At 48.6% G+C, this 23190-nt stretch overlaps 1 protein-coding gene across 4 annotated transcripts in view; it reads right to left on the reverse strand.

Annotated features, from left to right (window-relative positions):
* Positions 1–1535: 1535 nt before the first annotated feature.
* Positions 1536–23190, reverse strand: part of RGS9 (regulator of G protein signaling 9) — a 107364-nt gene continuing 85709 nt past the window's right edge. For all 4 annotated transcript variants that reach the window (XM_017855855.1, XM_017855856.1, XM_017855854.1 and 1 more), the window contains 4 exons: positions 21234–21319; positions 18341–18458; positions 3794–4278; positions 1536–1963 (listed from right to left, as the gene is read on the reverse strand). In XM_017855855.1, coding sequence (XP_017711344.1) covers positions 1831–1963; positions 3794–4278; positions 18341–18458; positions 21234–21319 — 822 coding nt within the window. In that variant the 3' untranslated portion in view covers positions 1536–1830. The remainder of the gene's footprint in view (positions 1964–3793; positions 4279–18340; positions 18459–21233; positions 21320–23190) is intronic.

The raw sequence follows: 23190 nt of genomic DNA on the forward strand, positions 1-23190 counted from the left end.
TAAAATCTAAAATGAGCAATGGTCTTTAAATATTGAAGCATCTGTGTTTTCCCTACAGGAATTAGCAAATCTAGGTTTCAGCCACGCACCCACCCAACATTCATTTGTAGAAATGTGCAGAGACGAGTCAGCAACCCCAGTATTTATGGGCTAAATAAGTTGTCAGAGGTTAAAAGCAAGTCAGGGGCTCTTATCTACTAATTGAATTCTGAGGAAGTTGAGGGCTAAAGGGGAGGGATATAATGAGTGGTTTGGCAAACAACTTGATTTTTTTCTCCTGTGAGGACTTCCCATGCAGCTTTTAAGAGCTGTTTTATTCACCACATAGCCCTTAATCTCAATCCACTGTCCAATCTAATCATGATCCCAGCAGTGCCCTTTGGGGCAATACTTCAGAGCATGGGCAGAAACCAGGGACAAGTATATAGACTAATCTCTAGTGCAAGGTTTCTCAACAGTGGCACCACTGATGTTTTGAACTGATAATCTTTTGTTGTGGGGGCTTCTGTGCATTGTAGGAAACTAAGCAGCATCTCTGGCCTTTACCTACTAGGCGCCAGTAGCAACCCCCACCCGCTGGCACAGTCTTGACAACCAAAAATGTCTCCAAACACTGCCCAGTGTTCCCTGGCAGGCAAAATTGACCTGGTTGAGAAACATTGTCCCAGATTAATTCCATGAGACAAAGAGTCCTACTCACAGCAACATCCCCAGCACCTATCATAGTGTCTGGCACATAGTAGGGACTCAATAAACACTTGTTGAGTGAGTAACTAGGAGAGGAGGTGGGAGGAGCACACCAAAGCCCAAAGCTCTAGAATTTCCCACTGGCCTAGTGCAGCAGAAGTGAAAATGAGCATTCAGAGCTCCTACTGCAGGGAGCATGTGGGCCGATGGGTGAGCTGCTGCAGCTCAGGACCCACCAGCATGTCCATGCCAAGGCCAGGTTTCCCATGGGATCTCCCAACCCATGACCATGCACTGTGGGGGTACGAATGCAGGGCCATTCCCAGAGATGCAGGCCCTCTCCAGCAATGACTTTGGCTCAAGGACACCCCAGTAGCCTGGTCAAAACTTTCTTGGAATGCACTGCCATCTAAGATTCTGTCTGCCCAGAGGTCAGACTTGCAGCACAGTCTGGACTACCCCCTGCCCTGAACCCCCACAACACCCAACTTGAACTTTCTCCAGATCTGGCCCCTCCTCTATCTACCACAGGTGTTTTCCCCAATAAATCTCTTGTCCACGGAATCTCACCCTGGTGTCTGCTTCTTGGAGGACCTGAGGCAACACACCTGGCATTTTAGGAGTGTACCTCCTCCCAGCCCTCTCCATTCCTGTGAGATGCCATGCCCTGGGGCATCCCCTGGGGAGCTCTGCTAATGAGAAAAGCATTGTGCACAAACCAATTTAGACAAGGAGAGAGCTCTTGGAAGCGACTCAATGTCCCTTTGTCCAGAAGATTGAAGAAGACGTGAGTTTAACTCATAAATAATAGCTCATAAATTACTAACAAAACCAGGCACACACTAACATTCCAAGAAACTTAAAGTTAACCTTTTATTGTTTTTAAGGCAGCAGGGAAAGTTTTCTGGTCTACGTGCCTTTCTTCTGCCCAAGGGAGGGAGGGTCAGGAGGAGGAGAAGGAGTTGGCCCCTGGTAACCAGCCAGAGCATTCTTTGCCACAATCTACCCCATCTTGTCTCCCCAACCCTCAAATGTCACCCAAATGCACTTTGGTTCTTGACTGAGTGTGTCCTGTGGCCCATCCCATGGCATCTGTCAGAGCATCTTCCTGGTCCAGAGCCCCCAGCTCTGCCTGCCTTTCCCTCACAGGCTCTCCCAGGGGCAGATGACCTCCTTTTCTGCGGCCCGGTCACCCGACTCTCCTGTTCCAGCGTCCTCTGAGTCCATCAAGCAGGTCCCGCTCCCCGTGGGCACATCCATTTTGATCTGGAAAAAGCTTCAGGTGCAAGAGGAAAGTCAGTAATGTAGGGGCAGGGGCAGGAGGGACAGCACATCCCCAAATTATCCTGACCTCCCTGGAGATGAGCATACCAGGTGCATTTGCCAAACACTGTGATGGGGCAGGTATAGCTCAGGGGTAGAGCATTTGACTACAAAGGTTGTGTGTGTAGTGATTGGCTCAGTGGAATCTTTTTATTGGGGAGTCATATTTTCATGTCGAATGAAAGATAATTCTGAAGGTGCTTTATTTTCATTTTTGAGGTGCTTGAATCTTTATGGTTTTGAAGGATTCAGGAGGTCCCTGTAGGGCATACCAGGACTTAAGTCATCAACCCCTTTAACTGCCTTCATGTGTGCTGGTGACTGTGACTCATGCCTGTAATCCTAGCACTTAGAGAGGCCAAGGCAGGCGGATCCCCTGAGGTCAGGAGTTTGAGACCAGCCTGGTCAAAATGGTGAAACCCCATCTCTACTAAAAATACAAAAAAATTAGCTGGGCATGGTGGCGTGTGCCTGTGATTCCAGCTACCTGGGAGGCTGAGGCAGGAGAATTGCTGGAACCTGGGAGACGGAAGGGTTGCAGTGAGCTGAGATTGCACCGCTGCACTCCAGCTTGGGCGACAGAGCAAAACTCCAACTCAAAAAAAAAAAAAAAAAAAACAACCAAACACAAAACTGCCTTCTGAGGTAGTAGTAGTGGCCTTTGAGAAGAGAGCCTTTTAAAAGTCCCAAGCCCATGTATGAGGCATAGCAGCAGCCCCAAAGCTGGAATATTCCCTCTGCAGGGCCAGTTGGGAAAAATCAATAGACACACTCACACTGGATTCTGACCCCTCCTAAGGCAACCGGAGTCTCCTGCTCCTCCCTCTCCCCCTGAGCGACACAGGCAGGAGGGATAGCAACCTCTGCCTGGCTGTCCCCATGCACACCGCACAACAGAGGCCACGTTCCTTGGGTATCCATGGCAACCTAAGACCTCTGCATGGCGCTTTCTTCTCCAAGCCCAGGCAGGGCCAAACACATGTTGATTGGTGCAGGGGTGCCCCTGACTGTCTCCCCCAAAACTCAGAAAGAGTAGGAGCTGATTCTCTGTGTTTCATCGCTTGCAAGTTTTCTTTCTGCTCTGATCCAGGCATTATGGAGCACTCCTCAGAGCCTTAGTTCTGCTCCCCCTGGGCTGCCTCAGGGAACTTGGGATTCTCAGAGATCAGACTTGCAAGACCACCCAAAATGAAGTTTAGAGGGGCCACCCCTCAGGCAAAAGCTAGGAACTTTCATTTTCACAGAAATGACTGCCAGACAAGGCTCCCTGAAATTCCCTCTAAGAGACTGTGCCAATGGATGGAGAGGAAGGTGGGAAGGTTTCCTAAAGGGTGAGGGGAAGGGAGGCAAGGGCACTTATGGTGAGGGAGGGGGCTGGAGAACCCGGAAGCATGCCCAGGGCATCCCACCACCTGCAGCTCCCACTGCTGCCATCAATCTTTCCTGCTCTTTACAGATGCAATGGATTCCTTAGACTGATGATGGTCTTGGGATGGGACAAGGTGAGTGGAAGAACATACAAGGAGAAGAAAGATTTGGAAAAATGGAAAAGATTTGGAAGATGAAAAAGAAGGACACCTGTTCCTTCTCCTCCTCAGGAAGTGAACGGAGGACAAAACTGAGTTTCTGAAGACCTTCCAGTGGCCAAGGGATCTGAGTGGGCTGCCTGGGGTACCTCTTCTCCTCCACCCCAGTCCCCGGCCCAAAGCATGCACGTTCACATGCAGAGGCCTGCACACCCACAGCCACCCATGCATATGGCACGTCCCCTTCTGGGTCTTACTTTGCTACTCTCTTGGATTTCAGTCGTGGCAGCTGCTGGCCCACGTCCCCCAGGGGCTGCACCCTCCCGTGGGACACAGCAGGGCACTTGGGTGAGAGCCTGGCAAAGACAGGTGAGGCCAGACAGCCTCGTCTCAGAAACCTGGTGAAGGACAGAGCCATGCGGGCCTTAGGAGGGGCCCTGGGCCGGCTGCGAGGCCAGGAGGTGTCGAGGGAGGTCTCGCTGCTCTCAGTGACGGAGGGCCCACGGGGGGCCATGGACCCGCTGCACTCCCCTTTCTGCTCCAAGCCTGATGAGCTCTCCAAGGCCACTCTGATGGGTGAGGGGCAGATGGTGCTGCTGGGTCGCCGAATGAAGCGGCTGGGCGAGGCGAAAGGCTTCCTGGGGGAGCGGCAGGAGGAGGAGAAGGGGCTAGAAGGAGACGGGGGCACACAGGTCCCGGTGTACACAGTCAGATGGGGGCTGGGAGCCATGTGCTGGCCCGGCTGTAGAGAAGGAAAGGAGAGAACTCAGTGATGAGTTGCATGGCCCTGGCCAGCAACTGTGCTGTCCTCTGCTAACTTAGTCCCCTTCCGGAGACAAGAGTGAGGGCCTGATATGGCTGCCTCCTGGAGGGCTGGGAACGGTGCCCAAAGCTACCTATGACAGTGGCACAGCCACACAGAGGCCTCCTGTCCAGAGACCTGCCTGTCGCCCAGCCCTGGTCACAGTCCCGGGGCTAAGCAGTTGCATCCCGGGACACGAACTGACCTTCTTCCAGGCCAAGGATGCTGGAGTGTGGCCAGGCTGCACTCCCAATCACCCCTCAACTCCAGTCCCCAAATGAGCAATGCGTAGTACCTGCCACAGCCCATGCCCTGCCTTCTCTATCCTCGGGCGCCAACCTCAGGTCTGGAGGCGATTATAACACTTTTAGCGGATAAGTGGAGGTGACAGAAGTCCCAGCTCATGCCTTCCTGACTGCTCCAGGCCTGAGGCCACTCCATGCACTGAGCCCTGCCCAGTGTCCACAGTGACAACCCTTTTGGGGTGGTCTAGGCCCAAAAGCGCCTTCCCAGACCTCCCCTCAGGTAGAGCTGGGGTGGCCAGGAAGAAAGGTTGAATGTAGAACCAGGCCAGGCCAGGGAGAAGGAAACAAGAATGCATGGCAAGGAGGTGTTCAGTGGAGAAAGGGGAAGGATCTCAACCTTCCTGGACCACCATGGCCCCAGCCCCTAGAGCATAGGGCAAGAGGAATAAATCTGGCATTTACAGCCCAAAACTGCCTGAAAATAGACAAAAGGAAATTAAAATCAGAATTTTCAGTGAGCCTCTCTGCTATCACCCCTTTTCCCATGGCAGAACATACTGGCCCATGGGCCTGGGTTTGCTGGATTCCCTTCTAAAGGCCTCCTGTGGCCCAAGTCACATCAAAGCCTGGCATGAGGCCCGGCATGGTAGCTCGCCCATGTAATCGCAGCACTTTGGGAGGCTGAGGCGGGTGGATCACCTGAGGTCAGGAGTTCAAGACCAACCTGGCCATCATGAAGAAACCCTATCTCTACCAAAAATACAAAAAAAAAAAAAAAAAAAAAAAAATTAGCTGGATGTGGTGGTGGGTGCCTGTAATCCCAGCTACTCAGGAGGCTGAGGCAGGAGGATCACTTGAGCCCGGGAGGCGTAGGTTGCAGGAAGCCGAGATCGTGTCACTGCACTCCAGCCTGGGTGACAGAGCAAGACTCAGTCTGGAAAAAAAAAAAAAAAGCCCGGCATGAACAAGCTGGGGATGCTCTGGCCCTGGGAGAAGGAGGTGAGGGGCTCCAGGACAGTCAGAGCAAAGATGGCCTAACACACAGCACAGCCACATAGTTGCCCTGCTCAGTGAGAGCTGCCTGACCCCGGGGTCTGGGCACTGCCCTGGGCTGAAGGAGGCAGCCCCTGTCCTTGAGCAGGCGGCTGCTGCAGAGGGTGGCCTGGCTTTCAGATCACCTGCATGGGCAGGTCCCAGCCTGAACAGGGAAGGGCAGGCACACCCAAGAACAGCTTTTGGAGGAAAAGAAAGGCCAGGGGTCACTGAGCGCAGGGCCGGGAGGGCATGGAGAGCTTGTCTCATTCCCTCCCACCAGCTCCCTGAAGTTCAAACAAGATTCTGTTCCCAAACAGCAGCTCAGAGCCCATCATTCTGCCTCACTGCCCAGAATCCCACAGGGCAGCAGAGCAGAGGCAGGCTCAGGCCCAGGGCCATGGAGTTATTATAGTAATGACAATCACATTAATTCACAATGAGAACACAGCAAATGTGAGGCCCCGGGCTGAGCACTTTACTCAATAATCATGAATTACTGCGTTTGCAATAGTTACTGCAATTGCAATTGCAAATCCACATTGTGGATTATTGCATACTCCACAGGGCCACCCAGTGAGGCAACTGTTATTGTCCCCATTTTACAGATGAGGGCACTAAGAGAAGTCCAACCATCCCTCCAGGGACACCACGCTGGGAACAGCAGGGTCAGACTTTGAAACCCAACTGGCTGACTTGGAGTCGGCGGAGTCACCGCTGGCGGGATGCCTCGGTGTGGTCTGCAGATCAGCCACATCAGAATCACTCAGGGTGCTTGGTACAAAGGCAGAACCTGGCCCCACCACAGCCCCACTGAAGGAGAATATCAGGGGAAACGACTGAGGGAAAGCATTTCTAGCTGACATCTGAGATTATTCTGTCCTGTAAGCTTAAGGGACTCCACTAAGCTTCTAACCCCTTCCCTTTTATAGGGAGGTGCAACTGTACTTAGGACACATTCTGCAGAGAATACACAGCAGGGAAAGCTGGGCCTTGATTAGGGGCTTGGGAGACAATTGTTAGGTGGAAAAGTGTGGCTCTTAGATCTGGCAAGTATCTACTACCTGCTAGGTACTTTGCTTATCTGTAACCACCCCATTTTAGAGAACAGAACATTGAGGCCCACAGGGGTTCATTACCGTTTCCCAGCTCTCATGACTAGTCAGTGACTGTGGCATGTAGGATCACAGTGACTGTGGCATGTAGGATTCCCACCCCTGTCCTTGATTGTGCACATAGATGTGATGGGGCAGTCACTCCCAGTCAGGCTGTGTGATAAGGCATAGCTGACTTTTAAAAAGGGGGAGTGTCTGGGTGAGCTCCAGCTGTCACAGGAGCCCTTTCCATCTGAGTCTAGAGGCCAGAGGCAGAAGGCAGAGAGATTGGAAGCTTGGCAAGGATTCAGTTGTGGAGAAGGTCTCCATGGCTGGCGTTGAAGATGGAGGGGGAACTGGTTAAGGAAGGCAGGTGGCCCCCAGCTGCTGAGGGCAGCTGCCAGCTGACAGCCAGCAAGAAGACAGGGACCTGAGTCTTAAACGAGGCACTGAATCCTGCCAGCAACCCAAGTGAGCTTGGAGGCAGATTCTTCTCAGGAGCATCCAGATGAGAACCCCGTCAGCCCAGCTGACACCTTGAGTGTGAGACCCTGAGCCGAGAGCTCAGCTGTGCTGTCTAAGATTTGTGTCCTCCACAAAATGTATATGTTGAAGTCCTTCCCCTTGCAGGTGATGGTATTAGGAAGCGGGGTCTCTGGGAGGTGATTCGTCATGAGGGCAGAGCCCTTGTGAAGAGGATCAGTACCCTTATGAAATAGACCCCAGGGCACTAGCTTGACCCTTCCACCATGGGAGGACACGGCGAAGAGACCATCTATGAACCACAAAGTGCGACTCCCCCAGACCCCGAACCTCTCAGGGCCTCCTTCGTGGACACCCCAGCCTTCAGAACCGCGGGAAGTGTTTGTTGCTGGTAAGTTCCCCAGTTTATGGAATTTCCTTACAGCCCCTTGAACAAGACATCAGCCAAATGTCTCCTGGAAAACTGAGCTCATACCTGGCTGGTGCTTGCAGTCATTGCTATGCAGCAATAGAAAACCGAAGCAGTGACTAAATGAGAACCTGAGGTCAGGTCTGTGTGACTCAAAGGGCCTTGCTTTCCTTACTGATTCATATTGCCACAGAAAAATACCAAATCTAGGAACTCGGCTTTGTCAAGAGAGATACAGAATTAACTTCCATTCCACTTCCTCAGAATTTGTGATAAACTTCTATCATCCCACTATACAGATAAGACAACTGAGGCTCATGGATATGATGCAGCTTGACAAAAATCATAGTTTGTGACCAGACCAGCCTCTCCATATGCCCTCCCCCAACTCTGTGTCCTCCTCTCACCCTCCTACCTCTCTCTGTCCTTCTCTGGCTCCACTCCTCCCCTAGCACCTTCTCTTTGCTGAGATGAATGACAGACAGGTGAGGAAGATGGCCACTTACCTGGCCTGAGATGGTCCTTTCTTCTGGGCAAATGACCATTAGCCTTATTGGTCCTGGACAATCTAAGCAGATGTCTTTTCCATCCGCTCCCAAAATTCCCCACCTTGGTCCCTCCCATGGAGACCGGGGGATCTGCTTGGAGACCCAGCCCCTCCAGCCCATGCCCCACCTACCATTGGTGTGAGGCAGCAAAGCAGTGGCATGCATGACACATGGCAAAGAAATGTGACACCACAGAGACGCAGTGAAGGAGAGCTTGGCATTCTTTTGTTTCATGCTGCTGTTTTATTGTGCAAGAGAACCAAGAGAAGGGGGTAAAGGAGCATGAAATGAAACAGGTACGTTAACATGAGAACACAATCACAGGCATTTTAATGAATGGCAAAGCAGGTAGTGCATAGAGATGCAATTCATTTTCTATCCTCAGAAAGTGGTTGAGAATTTGAAGGAGACCTTGGGGCCACCTGAACTCCCACTTCCTGGGAGCAGGAAGGTGAGCAGAGGGCCACATTTAGGTGCAGCATGCAGTGTGCAAAGTCCCCTCTTCCAGTGCCTTCCCACTCTCCCCTTCCCCACCACTCCCAAGCAAATGTGCAAAGTTAGCCCCATGGGGAAAAGTCTGCCATGGGTGAACACATGGCATGACCCCATACTGGTCATCCCATTTGACACAGTCTAGCACAAGACCTTCTCAGTTAGCAATCACCCTTACTTCAGCCACGAAACTCCAGACTACAGGACTGACCAGTCGCTACACTGTTGCTGGTCAGTCCTCTCCTAGAAGCTGCAGACAGAGGACATGACATCAAATTCTTGCCCTCCTCCCCTCAAATATATCCTAACATTCCCTGGAGAGCTGGAGGACTGCACTGCAAAATTCTCAAAGAACAGAGAAGATAGATGGTTTGAGATGATAACGTTTTAAATATCTCTCAGGAAATGCCTTAAATAAAGAATAATTAGTTACTATATTGGACAACACCAACAGCTGGAAGAAAGCACAAGCTTACGCTAAGACTAGGTGATGGTGATGATGATGGTGTATTGGTGAGGATGGCGGTGATGATAATAATAATGATATGGCAGTGATGATGATGATGGTAGTGGGGGTGGTGTTGATGGTGATGATGAATGATGATGGTGATAGTGATGGTGATGGTGGTAATGGTGATAGTAATGGTGATGAAGGTGGTGATGATGATGATGGTGGTGATGATGATGGTGGTATTGATGATGATAGCAGCTAGTGTTCATTGAGTGCTTATAATAGGCCAGGCATGGTCCTAGGTCTTTACTCATATTTTGTCCCTGGCCCTTACATTTTTACTTAATATTCACAATGAAATCAGTCTTTTCGCTAAAAGTCAAGTTGGAAAATGGAATTCTATAAAGGAAATCCTTGTACTTACAGAATAACTTATATCCTAGCACAAGCTATACACCCCGTGGATACAGGGGTTTGTTAAGTTGTTTAAAATATAACATTAAGAAATTAAAATATGTCTAAGAACATGGCATAATAGAGATTTTCATAATGATTTAAATATAATATTAATATTGTCCAAATAAATGTTTATTTTTTATGCTATTTGGGATTTCAATGGGCCCTGTGGGACACATAGTTTAAATGTTAGCAGGAGAAGCTGCCACCTGCTGGAATAATAGCAGCAGCCACAGATGCTCTTGCAAGTCCTCAGAACCTTCAGTCCCTTCATTACCAAACATGAGAATTGCCTGGTGGACTCCAGGGTTGGAGAGCAGAGCACTGGCATACACTGCAGTTGGGGAGAGGCAGGTGTAAGAGTGGAAAAGAGCTGATACCTGGAGTTGAGATCATGGCGAAGTCACACAAATGCACACAGCCCTGAGTCCCTAGGAGCTGCATAGAGCTTTCCAGGATGGACGGTCCCGGTTGGCCGCTGGTCCTGATCACCAGTGAATTGCCCTGCCCACAGCCCCTCTGCTTTAGCTTCTGCTGATCTCCCCAAGTCTCCACCGCCCTCATCAGGCTAGCAGTCCTTGCCAACCACTCCCAAAACATTATGTGGCTTCCTTATAATATCACACCATTTGGTTTAATCGTCTTTCCTGTTGAACAGCAAATGCCCCAAGGGTGTCTCTCTTGCTCACTGGTGATCCCCAGCACCTAGCAGGATGCTGGGCATGTAACAGGTGCTGAATGTCTCTGTTGAATGTTGAGTGGTCATAACAGATAGAAGAAAACTGGTATCAGAGCCTGACCCCTATATTCACAGAAGCTAGAACTCTGGATCCCAGCCTTGGCAGATTACAAGAAGCAAGACAGTGAGCAAGAAAGTGAGTGAAAGAAGAGAGCAGAAAGAAAGGGGGAGGGAGGAGAGAGAGAGCTATTTCTGAGCATCCGCCCTATGCCAGACACTTTCTACTATCAATAACCTTCTAAGAGAAATTATAACTTCAGACAGATTGAAGGTCAAAGTCACCCAGCTAAAATATCAAAACTATGCCTGCCTCACCCCAAAGTCCACATTCCTTCTCCTACCCATTCAAGCCTGGCTTCAGAAAAAAAACTGTTCTCATACCATCTAGCTTCAAGGATTAAAATTCCTGGAACCACAAGACAGAGATGTGTTCACTCAGTGATGTTTAAGGATCAACCCTTTACAAGTGCTGTTCTGACTGGAAGCTGATAGCAAGCGGGTTTCTTAAAGTTCTGCGTGGAAAGCAGTCAGTGATTACTGGAAGACAACCCCTCCCTCCTTCCTGTGGCCATCCCACAGCATTTCCCATTGACAAAGCTGCTGGAAATTCCAAAGGTTTCCTGAATGGCTGCTTGGCTGACCAAGGAGTATCACGGAATGTACATCTCTCTCTCTCTGCCACCTTCAAACATACAGAAAGTTCCATATAAGGAGATGAGACACTTCTTCCCTCTCATAGCTTGACAACTTTCTACTCAACTGTTTGGTTCAACATCCATCATCACTGCCTTGCAGTGATTGTCAAGCACTTCCCCTACAGTCACATGGCCTTGCTGCTGTGGCCACACTGCCCTCCTCCTGCAATGCTCTCAGCAAATGCCCCAAATGTTCCTTAATCATTAAAATTGATCTTATCTTAACTTAGCCTTCAGCTTCCTTCCCTTCCACTTCCAAATCTCTCTGAGTTGCAACATCAGAGAGTAAACTATTCCTCTCCAAGACCAATCTGGACTTTGGTCTCATCCCTCCAGTTTTTTCCAGACTTTCTCTTATCAATTATTCTTTATTTTACCTCCCCACCTCTCCAGGATCATCCCCTCATTTGGTAAACACCCCCACCTCACGCTGTCCTTTGAAAATGCCTCCCCTCAACCCTCCATCATCTAAGTTACCACCATACCTCTCGCCTTCCTCGCAGACTTCTTGAAGTGGTAATCTACACACACAGCCCACTCTCCTTACTTCCAACATCTTCTCCTTTATTCCCATAAAAGTGACTTCTTCCCTCACTATTCTGCTGAAATCACCCACTCGAAATCCCCAATGATTTCCTAACTGCTAAATCCAGTAGCCTCTGCCGGTCCTCAACATGCTCAACTTCTCGATTCTGCAGGACAGGATGGGCTATGCTACAGCAACTCCAAGCTCTCCGTGACTTCTTATAATAAAAGTCTGGTGTTTTGTTCACATAAAGTCCTGCATGGCCCAGGAGGGACTCCTGCATCTGTGCTGTGCAGAAGATGATGTAGACTCCCAGGTCCACAGCAGGGGATGAGATGGAGGTGGAGCCCCAGGCTCTGATCCACCTCAGCAGAGCCCATGTCTATTGGCCACAACTAGACATGTGGCCCCAGCTAACTGCAGGGTGGCTGCAAAGTGAAAGTGTGCCCAGGGACTATCCAGTGGGCACTGTCTCCGCTCAATGTTGCTGGCCACTCACCCATATCCCCCACACATCTTCTCAGGGAGGCATCCTAACAGCTCTGCTACTCCGTTCTTAACTCTTCTCTCTCCTCTTACACCTTTAAAATGAGGCCTCATCCAAGCTTCCCTCTTACCCTTCTTTTCTCTCTCCATCCACTCTCTGGCCCTCAGGTTCCATCTGCTATCACATCTTCAACCGTCACTTCTGGGTCAAGGAACCCATCTAAAATTACTCCCCTTCCTTAATTCAGAGTTACTCGAACCTACTTTCTTTTCCTTTAGAGCACTTATTTATGATCTACTGCCTGTCCCCGCACCCCCAGCTAAAATGCAAACTCCATGAAATAAGACTTGATGATCTTACTCAGTTCTGCATCCATTATGCCTAGAACAGGAACAGATTAGAAATATCTCTCTCCAGAAGCACATTTTCAACTTCGTGTTGGGACTTAGGAGTACGGGGAGGATCCAGGTAAAGAAGGACTTGAATGCTTGATTTCATGACACAGTAAAATTGTCACCCAGGCTGGAGTGCAGTGGTGCGATCTCGGCTCACTGCAACTTCCGCCTCCCGGGTTCAAGCAATTCTCCTGTCTCAACTGCCTGAGTAGCTGGGACTACAGGCGCCCGCCACCACGCCTGGCTAATTTTTGTATTTTTAGTAGAGACAGGGTTTCACTGTGTTAGCCAGGATGGCCTCGATCTCCTGACTTCGTGACTCACCCACCTCGGCCTCCCAAAGTGCTGGGATTACAGGCGTGAGCCACCGCGCCTGGCCCGACACAGTAAAATTCTAAAACCAATCTGTCTCTCTGTTTGCCTGGTAGTTGTCATGAATTTCAGAGCAAAATTTCATGAAAAAAAAAAAAAAGTAACATTCAGTTTTGATAACCCAGTCATCCAAGGTTCACTGTGTACAAACTACTTTTTAAAATTGGTTTTCAATCTATCATTTTAGACATTCCATCATATGGTATTGTAGTATTCTAAGCTGCCTCAAATCCCTTCTGGAAGAAGAGGGAACTATAATTAACCACAGTTCTCTGCCTTCCACTTGGAAAATTCTACTCAATCTTTGAGGTCCAGTTTCCCCGATGCCTCCAGATAGGATCAGTCACTTCCTCCTTGACACTCTCCTCCTGTTCTGCTTGCTCCGCTATGAGTCCTGATATCCTCTGTGTCAGTGAGTTGTACAGTGTGTCTATCTCTTTCCTAGTCTGGAGTTCCTTGAGGGGCTTTGCAGGCTCCCAGTGTCTGGTACATAAGAGCTCCATGGCCAGGCACAGTGGCTCACACCTGTAATCCCAGCACTTTGGGAGGCCGAGGCCAGCGGATCACTTGAGGTCAGGTGTTCGAGACCAGCCTGGCCAACATGGTGAAACCCTGTCTCTACTGAAAATACAAAAATTAGCCTGGCGTGGTGGTAGGCACCTATAATCCCAGCTACTGGGGAGGCTGAGGCAGGGGAATGACTTGAACTTGGGAGGCTGAGGTTGTAGTGAGCCAGGATGGTGCCACTGCACTGCAGCCTGAGACTCTCAAAAAAAAAAAAAAAAAAAAAGGAAGAAAGAAAGAAAAAACTCTGTAAATGTTTATTACATGAATAGTGTATACATTTTCATCTGGGACTCCAAACCTCCCTGGTCCCTCCCCAATTGCTAACACAAAATCCAGTCCTCTTTCATAATCAATACCTTCTTAACATCACCTTATCATCTTAACATCTTAATATCATCTTAGGAGGATCAAAATCTCTGGGTCTTCTTTAATTTCTTCCCCCACATCACCCCATTTCAATCGGGTCCTATCCACCTGCCTCTAGCATCTCTCCTCTTTCCTCTGAACCCATCACCACCCTCCTAATCCACATGTCCCTCCTGATGGAGACCAGAGCAACCACTTCTTAATTCATCTTCACTCCTCAGCTCCTGATTTCCAGTGTGCTAAAGCTCTTCAAACATCCGGCATACCAACTGCAAGCCCATGCTGTGTCTAGCCCTGAGGACACAAAACCCCACAAGACACTCTCTCTCCTTTTTAAGGAGTTTTACAGTCCGGTGAGAGAAAAAGACACATAAACAATTGTTTCGATACAGTGCAGCATTCACAGACAGAGGCATGAGCAGAAAGGAAGGAGAGCCAGAGAAGGGGCATCTAAACCAGCCAGGGGTGGGTGGGGAATGACACTTATGAGACTGCAGTAAAGAGTCCACGTGCCAGCCTTCCATGACACATCTTCAACCCAGTACCCTCCCAGCTTTGCTTCCTGGACCCTGTGCTCAGGGCCACCAAATGGTTACGCAAGCTGTGTGCTGCTCAGGGGCACCTGGCTGAGGGGCAAGGTGGGACTGCAATTCGGCCAGGTGTTATAAGGACACCTACTTGGAGGGAGCACCTTTGCCTGATCCAATAAGCTCCCTAGAGGCCAGCAGTAGCCCTGCCTGGGCTCTGCCCACACGCCCTGCAGTGCCCACTCCCCGGTCTCTATCTGATGACACCTACTCTCCTTCGAGACCCACCTCAAGCATGCCTCCTCCAAAAACCTTATCATGATCCCGCAGCCAAACAATTCTCTCCCACCTCTGGGTTCCTCCAGCGTGTGGTCTCAATCAACAATCATCATCCTTGATCATCATCCAGTCTCGACTGCATCCTGCTTCTGGCTACACCCGTTTGCATCCATGCATCTTGTCGGCCCCTTGAGGGCAGAGACCATTTTGTTCATTGTTGTATCCACCATAGCACCCACCACAGATTCTTACACAAAAAAGGTCCTTAAAATATATCTATGGGGCAGGTGCAGTGGTTCATGCCTGTAATCCCAGCACTTTGGGAGGCTGAGGTGGGTGCAACACTTGAGCCCAGGAAATCGAGACCAGCCCGGTCAACATGGCAAAACCCCATCTGTGCAAAAAAGTAGCCAAGTCTAGTGGCGCACACCTGTAGTCCCAGCTACCTGGGAAGCTGAGATGGGAGAATTGCTAGAGCCTGGGAGGTCAAGGCTGCAGTGAGCCGTGATTGCACCACTGCACTCCAGCCTGGGCAACAGAGCAAGACCCTGTCTCAAACAAACAAAAAATAAATAAATAGAATACATCTATGAAGCATAAATGCTGCCATTTAGCCATGAAGCCATTCATATTCCTTCCTCTAGACAGACAGTGTTGAGACGCTCATGTCCTCATTCATTTAATAAAGAATGCTCATCTGCTTTGTTTACATGCTGTGTCTCTCATTAGATTGTGAGATCCTGTGTGTCTCAACTAGAGCAGGCTTCCATCGATACACAAGGAGTCCCCATATGAGCCTGACACAGAGCACACAGTAGCCTGTGGGAGAATGAGAGAGAACTGGAGCACAAACCTGTGGTGAGTGAGACACGGGATACCTGAGTCAAAGACGAACAAGACAAGGTCTGTGCCCTGTAGAAGCCACGATGCATGTGATGCCCTCACCACCACCCTCACTACCATGCTGCTGGGTACGTCATCTCAGCTCATATGGAGTGACCAAAAGAACCAGCAAATATTCTCTGGTTTCATGCTTCTCAAACATTCCCATAAAAGTAGGCCACACAGCAGGAGAGCCCGAAAACACATTCCCCCAGAAGTTGGAGGGCAGAGCCTGAGCCTGCCACAGCCAAGCTGTGACAACAAAATGCCTTTGATGTCTCAAATTGTATCTTTAAAAATTCATGTACATTTTGCATTCTACTTCATAATATATTCACGATTATTTTAATGTGAAACTTTTTGAAATTACCTAATTTTCCTCCAATTCCAAATCTTCAAGTAAACTGGATGCCCCAGCCCGGGTTCCCAGTCAGAATTCACAAAGTCTGTTTTGAGAAGTTTAGAGCTGGTCCCGATCCCTCATTTCACAAATAAGGATGTAGAGAGGTTAAGTGACTTGTCTAAGGCTATATGACTAGTGCCAGAGCCAGGAGCAGGAACCAGGAGGCTTTCTCCAAATCCAGAGCTCTTTTCATTCATTCATGTATTCATTCATTCATTCATCCACTCATGTCATTCATGTTGGTGCAGAACCCGCTGGGTGTCAGGAATCAGGCTCCAATTAATGAATGAGATAAATACAGTCCCTCCGCTCGTGTCACCCAGTTTACAATGGTTTAGATTTCTACTTGGGGTACCTTCCGGAGTGGGAAGACTCCAAGATTCTCCAGAAGAGAGATGAGCAAAGCATATCCCTCCGTGTGCTTTCAGCATGGAAACTGGTCTGCAACCAGTGCAAATGGAAAGCATAAGCGCCCCTCTTCTGGGCTAGAACCATTTTTCTAACGTGAAACCGGTGACCACAGACTCCTTAGAACAGCCTTGAAGGTCATCAACAATCTGGCCCCTGCGCACTCTGTAAACTCATCTTGCACCGTTTCCGCCTCACCCAGCAGGCTTCACTCACCTGGCCTTTCGGTTCACTCGGAGCCACTTCCCAGCTCTGAGCCTTTGCCCACACAGCCTCCTCTCCCCAGAACATTCTGCTTGCCTGGCCCACGTGCTCTTACAGCCAACTCTTTCTCATTTCCTGCTTCTCTGTCACCACCTGGCAGAGGCGTAGTCTACACATATCCCATCTTCCCTATCCCCGTACCACATTAATTTCCTTTATCATCCCTTGGGCAGGCATTTGTGCTGTTAATTACAACAATGGCCCTCATTCTTCACCTTTCCCTGTATTTTGCGATGAGACTTTGAAATTTCATCCATCTTTCGCCATGAGACTTTGAAATTTTTCTCACTAAAGAGGTATCGTCTATTCCCTTGTCCCTTGAATCTAGGCTGGCTTTATGACTTGCTTTGGCCAATAAAATAAAGTAGAAGAGACTATGTGAAGCCTTGTGTGTTTCTACTTGCTCCCTTGCAATTCAGTCCTCAGCATGGGATTCTGCCCAGGCGAGACTGCTGGGAGATTAGAGGTACATGAAGCAGAGAAAACTAATCACACTCAGCTCAGCCTAGGCCACTGCGACACCCCCAGACAGATGAGTGAACCCAGCCAAGATCCACAGAGCCACACAGATGACCCCACATGTAGGAACAATAAACACTTGTTGTATGTTGCTCTATTTTTCTGGTTGATGGTCACACAGCAATAGCTACCTAATAGTTTGTTTAATTATTGTGTCTCAGTCCTAGACCAGAAGCTCCATGAGAAAGAACCATGTCTGTTTCATTCACCGATGTTTGCACATAGTAGGTGCTCAATAGATGTGCTGAATGAGTGAGTATTCCTGCTTGGTCAGGCTAGTCTGTTGCTCACCTCTGTGTTCTACGTCTGTTGCATTCTTGCACAAGTGTAAGGAGTGAGCTTAACTTCGAGAATGACCTTCTAAACCTCCCAAGGTCCATTAGAACTATCCTCTCCCCCAGTCCTGACTACAGGGCTGACCTCGTCTACACCTACAGAAGAGGGAAGCATCGACATCTAGAAAATGTCCTAGACAGTATCATCTTTGATCCTCACTCATCTTGATGTCTACCATCCTCTTTCCATGAATGAAGACATCAATGCCTTTGTTCTTTAGCCAAAAAGATGCTCCTCAGAGGGCCATTCGAGTCCTTCATTCCCGAAAGCCACTTGTTTCCCCAGCATGGACAAGCGGATGGGGAGATGGGAAGAAGAGAGCCAGTCAACCCTCCAGTAATTATGACTGAGAACAAACTCCACAGGAGAAATGTCTCAGCAGGGCCTTTCCAGGCAGGCAAAGCAGGGGAGTTCAGAGAAAGTACTTCCCTGCAACTAGCCCCTTGGCGGGATCTCAGACTCATTTGGAAACAGTAAATTAGAGAGATAGGATGAGGAGCTTCATAAAGCTATTTTAAACAAATCTCCCTGAAAAACACTAGGCCTTGGGGGTAGGGAGAGGCCTTCTCTTTAATTTTCCAAAGCAAAGCTGTCACTGAGCGAGAGCTTTGTGTACCACGTTTCCCTGTGGCTCTCACTGAGAGAGCTTTTCCCCCCTGGCTCTCACTGTGAGAGTTCTCGGTTCCCCTAAGAACTCCCTAAGGTATACTAGGCAGCCACACAGCAATTGAGTCAGGTGGTCCCCTCTCCCACCCACCATCTTCGCCGACCCTGTCCCCTGATGAGTGGGCTTGGGAGAACAAGCTCTGGTGGCTGTGGTATTAGGAAGTCCCCCATGAAGAAAGTTAGAGGAGTATGGGATGAACCTGATGACCTCCATAAACGGGGAATGGAACCTTCTAGACTCTGACCCTACCCTTCTTCATTTGCCTCTCCCATGTGCATGCCCCCACCCCCAGGAATCACAGATTTATTTAGGAGGCAGCTCTTTTTGGAGTTGGCTCCTCCGGTCCAGCTTGCTCATGACCTGGGTGATGTCCACGGTGTTGGCTGCTTCTCGGGCCTTGGCTTCCTCTTCCAGCTGCCTCAGGATGACAGGGCTTGGGCTGGATCGCAGGTGACGCCGCATAAAAGGGAGGGTGGAGCTGGAAGGAAGGACAGATTGGTGGTTGGAGGAAAATGACACAGCTTGCCCAGCACTGACACTCTCACACTCAGTGGGAGCTAGGGCCGGAAGGTCCAAAATCTAGATTTTGTTCTCTCCTTTTCCCAGTGAACCTCCAGTGGGGTCCAACCTTGCCTCCATTCACCCCACTTGGAGGATAAGACCAGAGTGAGTACCAACTGCCATTAGATTTTAGGTCAGGCACAAGGAAGACCCTTTGGTTGGTGAAGTTGCATTGAACTTCTACAAGATTTAGAAACCAATTTGTTTTCTTAACTTCTTGTAACATCTTCATGAAAGAAGTGAGTAATGAAGGTCTGGGTACTGGAGATAGTTGGAGCATTTATTTGTTTTCTTTTCTTTTTTGGGGGGGTAGGGGGGTGGGCACAGGGGACAGAGTCTCGCTCTATCACCCAGGCTGGAGTGCAGTGGCATGACTTCGGCTCACTGCAACCTCCATCTCCCAGGTTCAAGCCATTCTCATGCTTCAGACTCCCAAGTAGCTGGGACTACAGGCATGTGCCACCACACCAAACTAATTTTTGTATTTTTAGTAGAGGCAGGGTTTCACCACATTGGCCAGGCTGGTCGCAAACTCCTGACCTCAACTGATGCATCCGCCTCAGCTTCCCAAAGTGCTGGGATTACAAGCGTGAGTCACTGTGCCTGGCTGGAGCATTTGTTTTCAAAAGCTATGGTTCTGGGAAGGAAGGAAAGAGCTGGACTGTCCAAGATAGCTAGGCCCCAATGAACAGAGAAAGAGGGAAGAGGCCTAAAGAGGGCTGGTGGGCTGTTGGCACCCTGCTCAGATACAATATCTTGACATGTGCCAGAACCTTCTTCAAAGCCAAGCATGGATTCCTGGAACCAAACTCTCCCTGCCATGGCCTTAGGAGCCAGGACAAAGCTCTAGGTATCCAAGTGATATAACAGGCAGTGAGCAGCAGAGCCACCTGTCTTTGAGGGCCCACGCAGGCTTGGAGCCAAGCACTTCAGCGGCAATGATAGACAAAGACCTGCAACCTGCTCCAGATTTCTGGACTACATAAGCCCCTTGAACTCTTACATCTATCTTAGGGAGAAGAAGGGCTCCCCTACCAGAACATAAAGCCTGATATTGACATTGGATCTCTCACCAGCCCTGCCAAGGGGAAGGCTTGGAACTAGGTGCAACTTGTCATGGAAAAATTAAGTTTGAATACATAGTCTTATACCTGGGATCATGGAACAAAATTCACACCCACTGCAGTCCTGGCATGGACACAGACCAGGCTTCACACTTTACGAATGCATCCACATGTAATTCTCACTCACAATAGTGAGAATTCTCACATCTGCCCCAACTTCTAAAATATCTGGAGAGAGAGGTATGAGACTCCTCTTCTTTCCCCTCGTTACTTTCTGGCAGAACTTCTGGAGCTATTACGGGCCTTTCTTCTGGCTTAAAGTAGAAGCTTTTAAGTCCTCAGGGACACTGAACTCCCTTCCTTACTTGGTAAACCCAGAATAGCACCACAAAGACCTTCTTTCTCTCCTTTTCATAACAGGGCCATTATCCTCAAGAATGAAACCAAGTTGTTTTTTTGTTTGTTTGTTTTGTTTTGTTTTTTTCTCTCCTTTGATAAAGGCTTTGGTCCAGCCATCCCCCTTTGAATTGATGGAAGATGCTGGAAAGGAGCCCAGTGAGGGTTGACCTGGCAAACAGGGGAACAGTCACTATGGGGGGCAGGGACAGGACACATGATTGCCAGGGGAAAAACCTCTTCCAAAGCCTTACAGTTTTGTTCAAGCTGCCATTCGATTACTATTTTGAATCTTCAATCCTTGCAGATTGAACTCCCCCCAAAAAGAGTTCAATCTGCCCCTCAGAACATTATTTCGTCCATTGTCCCAGTGGCTCTACCAGATGAGATGATCCACATCTCCAATAAGAAAAGTGAGAATGAACGAGTTAATGGACTTCTAAAACATGGTTCCCGGAGGCAGCAAGAATACCTAGCCCATTACTGTCCGTTTCCCCTCCATTGAGCATTTTCTCTTGGGGTGTAGTCTGGTATTCTCTCTGAGGTCTTAGAACAATTTAAATACCAGGATGTAGCTTAATTAATTCCCATACATCAGTCTGAAGGTAACACGTAGCAGTTTAAAAACCAAGGAGATTGGCCGGGCGCGGTGGCTCAAGCCTGTAATCCTAGCACTTTGGGAGGCCGAGACGGGCGGATCACGTGGTCAGGAGATCAAGACCATCCTGGCTAACCCGGTGAAACCCCGTCTCTACTAAAAACTACAAAAAACTAGCCGGGCAAGGTGGCAGCCGCCTGTAGTCCCAGCTACTCGGGAGGCTGAGGCAGGAGAATGGCGTGAGCCCAGGAGGCGGAGCTTGCAGTGAGCTGAGATCCGGCCACTGCACTCCAGCCTGGGTGACAGAGCGAGACTCCGTCTCAAAAAAAAAAAAAAAAACCAAGGAGATGCTTCCATTTGTGATAAGGGTAATTATTGGTCTGATCATCCAAACTCTTTCAAGCCAGCATTCAGGAAACAAAACTCACTGGTGGTAATTACTAAGGAAATCTTGCTAGAGTGATCTCAGGGCATTATGAAGCAAATGAGGCACTCATTCCCTGAGCAATACTTCCCAATCCCCAATATTTTCATCAAGCAAATATCTCCATAATAGCCATTTGGCTGAAAGAGACCCTCACTTCTCTGTAAACTAAACAGCAGTCAGCCAGCAATTACAGATAATTTCACTTGCCTTTTCTTGGTGGTTTCCTGAGGTTCAATAGCTTTGGCCAGCATTTCCTTATAGATTGGAGATTTTAAATAGCGAGCATAGGAATCCTAGTGGGAACAAGAAAACAACAGTAATTATGAGAGGAAAAATGGGTCAAATCAAACCAATACCCTTGCCATTTTCAAGCCTCCCTTGGCAGTAGAACGGAGAAGTTACGAGAATTTGTCTCCTTGGGTGAAAGGTGTTTGGGGAGGTGTTGAGAGCAGTGGTTCTCAAGTGTGGTCCCCCCTAGAAGCATCAGTTTCACCTGGGAACTTCTCAGGCCTGCCCCAGTCCTCCTGATGAGAAACTCTGGGAGACTCACCCTGAGCCTGAGCAGTCTCAGGTTTTACTGAACAGTCTCAGGTTTTACAGCTCACAGCTTCAGATCCTATCAACATTGTCTGTGATTCAGCCAATGTTGTAAATGTAGCCAGTTGCATAAAAGCTCTACAGTTAAAAGTACACTAGACCCAGAACTGCTTAATTTGTTTCACTTATTCTCATATGCTGCATGCTACATGCCAAACAGGTGAGACAGCTGGTCATGTACTGAGACATAGTCTGTCATCATTTGCTCACATGAGGATACCTAAACAATTAACAATTAACAACTACCTGAACAGTCTCCAGGTAATCCTGCTGCACCTTTAAGTTTGAGAACTACAGTCTGTAACCCTACCCATGAAGTTCCACCTCGGCGTGGTTCAGTGAAGCCAGCATGAGACAAGAGGACACCCCACCTCTCCTCTCCAAGACTTTCTTTCAAGGAAGATGAGCAGCCAGGAGTACGGGGCCCACTTCTAAGCCACTGACAGCCCTGTCTGCCCTGTGTTTTGGCTGTAAAGGCGAGAGAATACCAAAGCAAAACCAAAAACAACCAACACTTAGAGTCCAATTATGGGGATGTTTACTGGGACCCTGGGCAATTTCAGAGAAGCTTCATGAATGCTTGTCACTTTTAAGCCAGCGGAAAACTCTAGTCATACCCAATACGGGACAAAGCCCACTGCAACAAACCAGGGATTGAGATATTTTAAAAATTTATTGAAATGGCACTATTCTAAAGACTAAGTGGGAGCAGTAAAAGTTACGAGAACTAGAATAGAGTCTAGGAATAGGGGTCATGGAGCCACAGGGATACGTTGAGTGTATCGCCATAGGACATGGCTATAATGGCATATAGAGAGTCCAGTGGGCATATGTGCCATTCTTTTCTGAAGTTACCTGACTGTTGCATTCTGGCTTGTAGCTGGCCTCCCTGGGCAGCCCCTAAAAGGCTACATGAAAACTACATTTTTTTTTTTTTCTTTTGAGACAGAGTTTCGCTCTTTCACCCAGGCTGCAGTGCAGTGGCAAGATCTCAACTCACTGCAACCTCCACCTCCCAGGTTCAAGCGATTCTCCTGCCCCAGTCTCCTGAATAGCAGGATTATAGGCGCCTACCACCATGCCCAGATAATTTTTGTATTTTTAGTAGAGACAGGGTTTCACCATGTTGGCCAGGCTGGTCTCGAACTCCTGACCTCATGACCTGCCCGCCTCAGCCTCCCAAAGTGCTGGGATTACAGGCGTAAGCCACCGCGCCCAGCCGAAAGCTACATTTTTAGGAACCAAAACGTTTTAAAATACATTAAAGAGGATTATTAATAAAGAAACCCTGCTGTGAATCTTCTAGTAAGAAAAACACAGAGACACCCCACTGATTCAAAAAAGGATGAAAATGGCTAATCTGGCTTGGTGGCAATTCTAAATTATTACATGCTTTAAAAACAAAGTAAAAATATTTTAAAATGATACAATAAAAGACTAAGTAGAAGAAATGTAAATTAGAAGAAATATAAATCAGGAAAGCTAATCAGCATTTACCATTCACACAAACCAATGTATATAACCTATATCATATAACCTATATCACATGACCATATCATACACTTTA

The sequence above is a fragment of the Rhinopithecus bieti genome, unplaced genomic scaffold, assembly GCF_001698545.2.
Source record: "Rhinopithecus bieti isolate Rb0 unplaced genomic scaffold, ASM169854v2 scaffold_39870, whole genome shotgun sequence".
In the NCBI taxonomy this organism is placed as follows: Eukaryota; Metazoa; Chordata; class Mammalia; order Primates; family Cercopithecidae; genus Rhinopithecus; species Rhinopithecus bieti.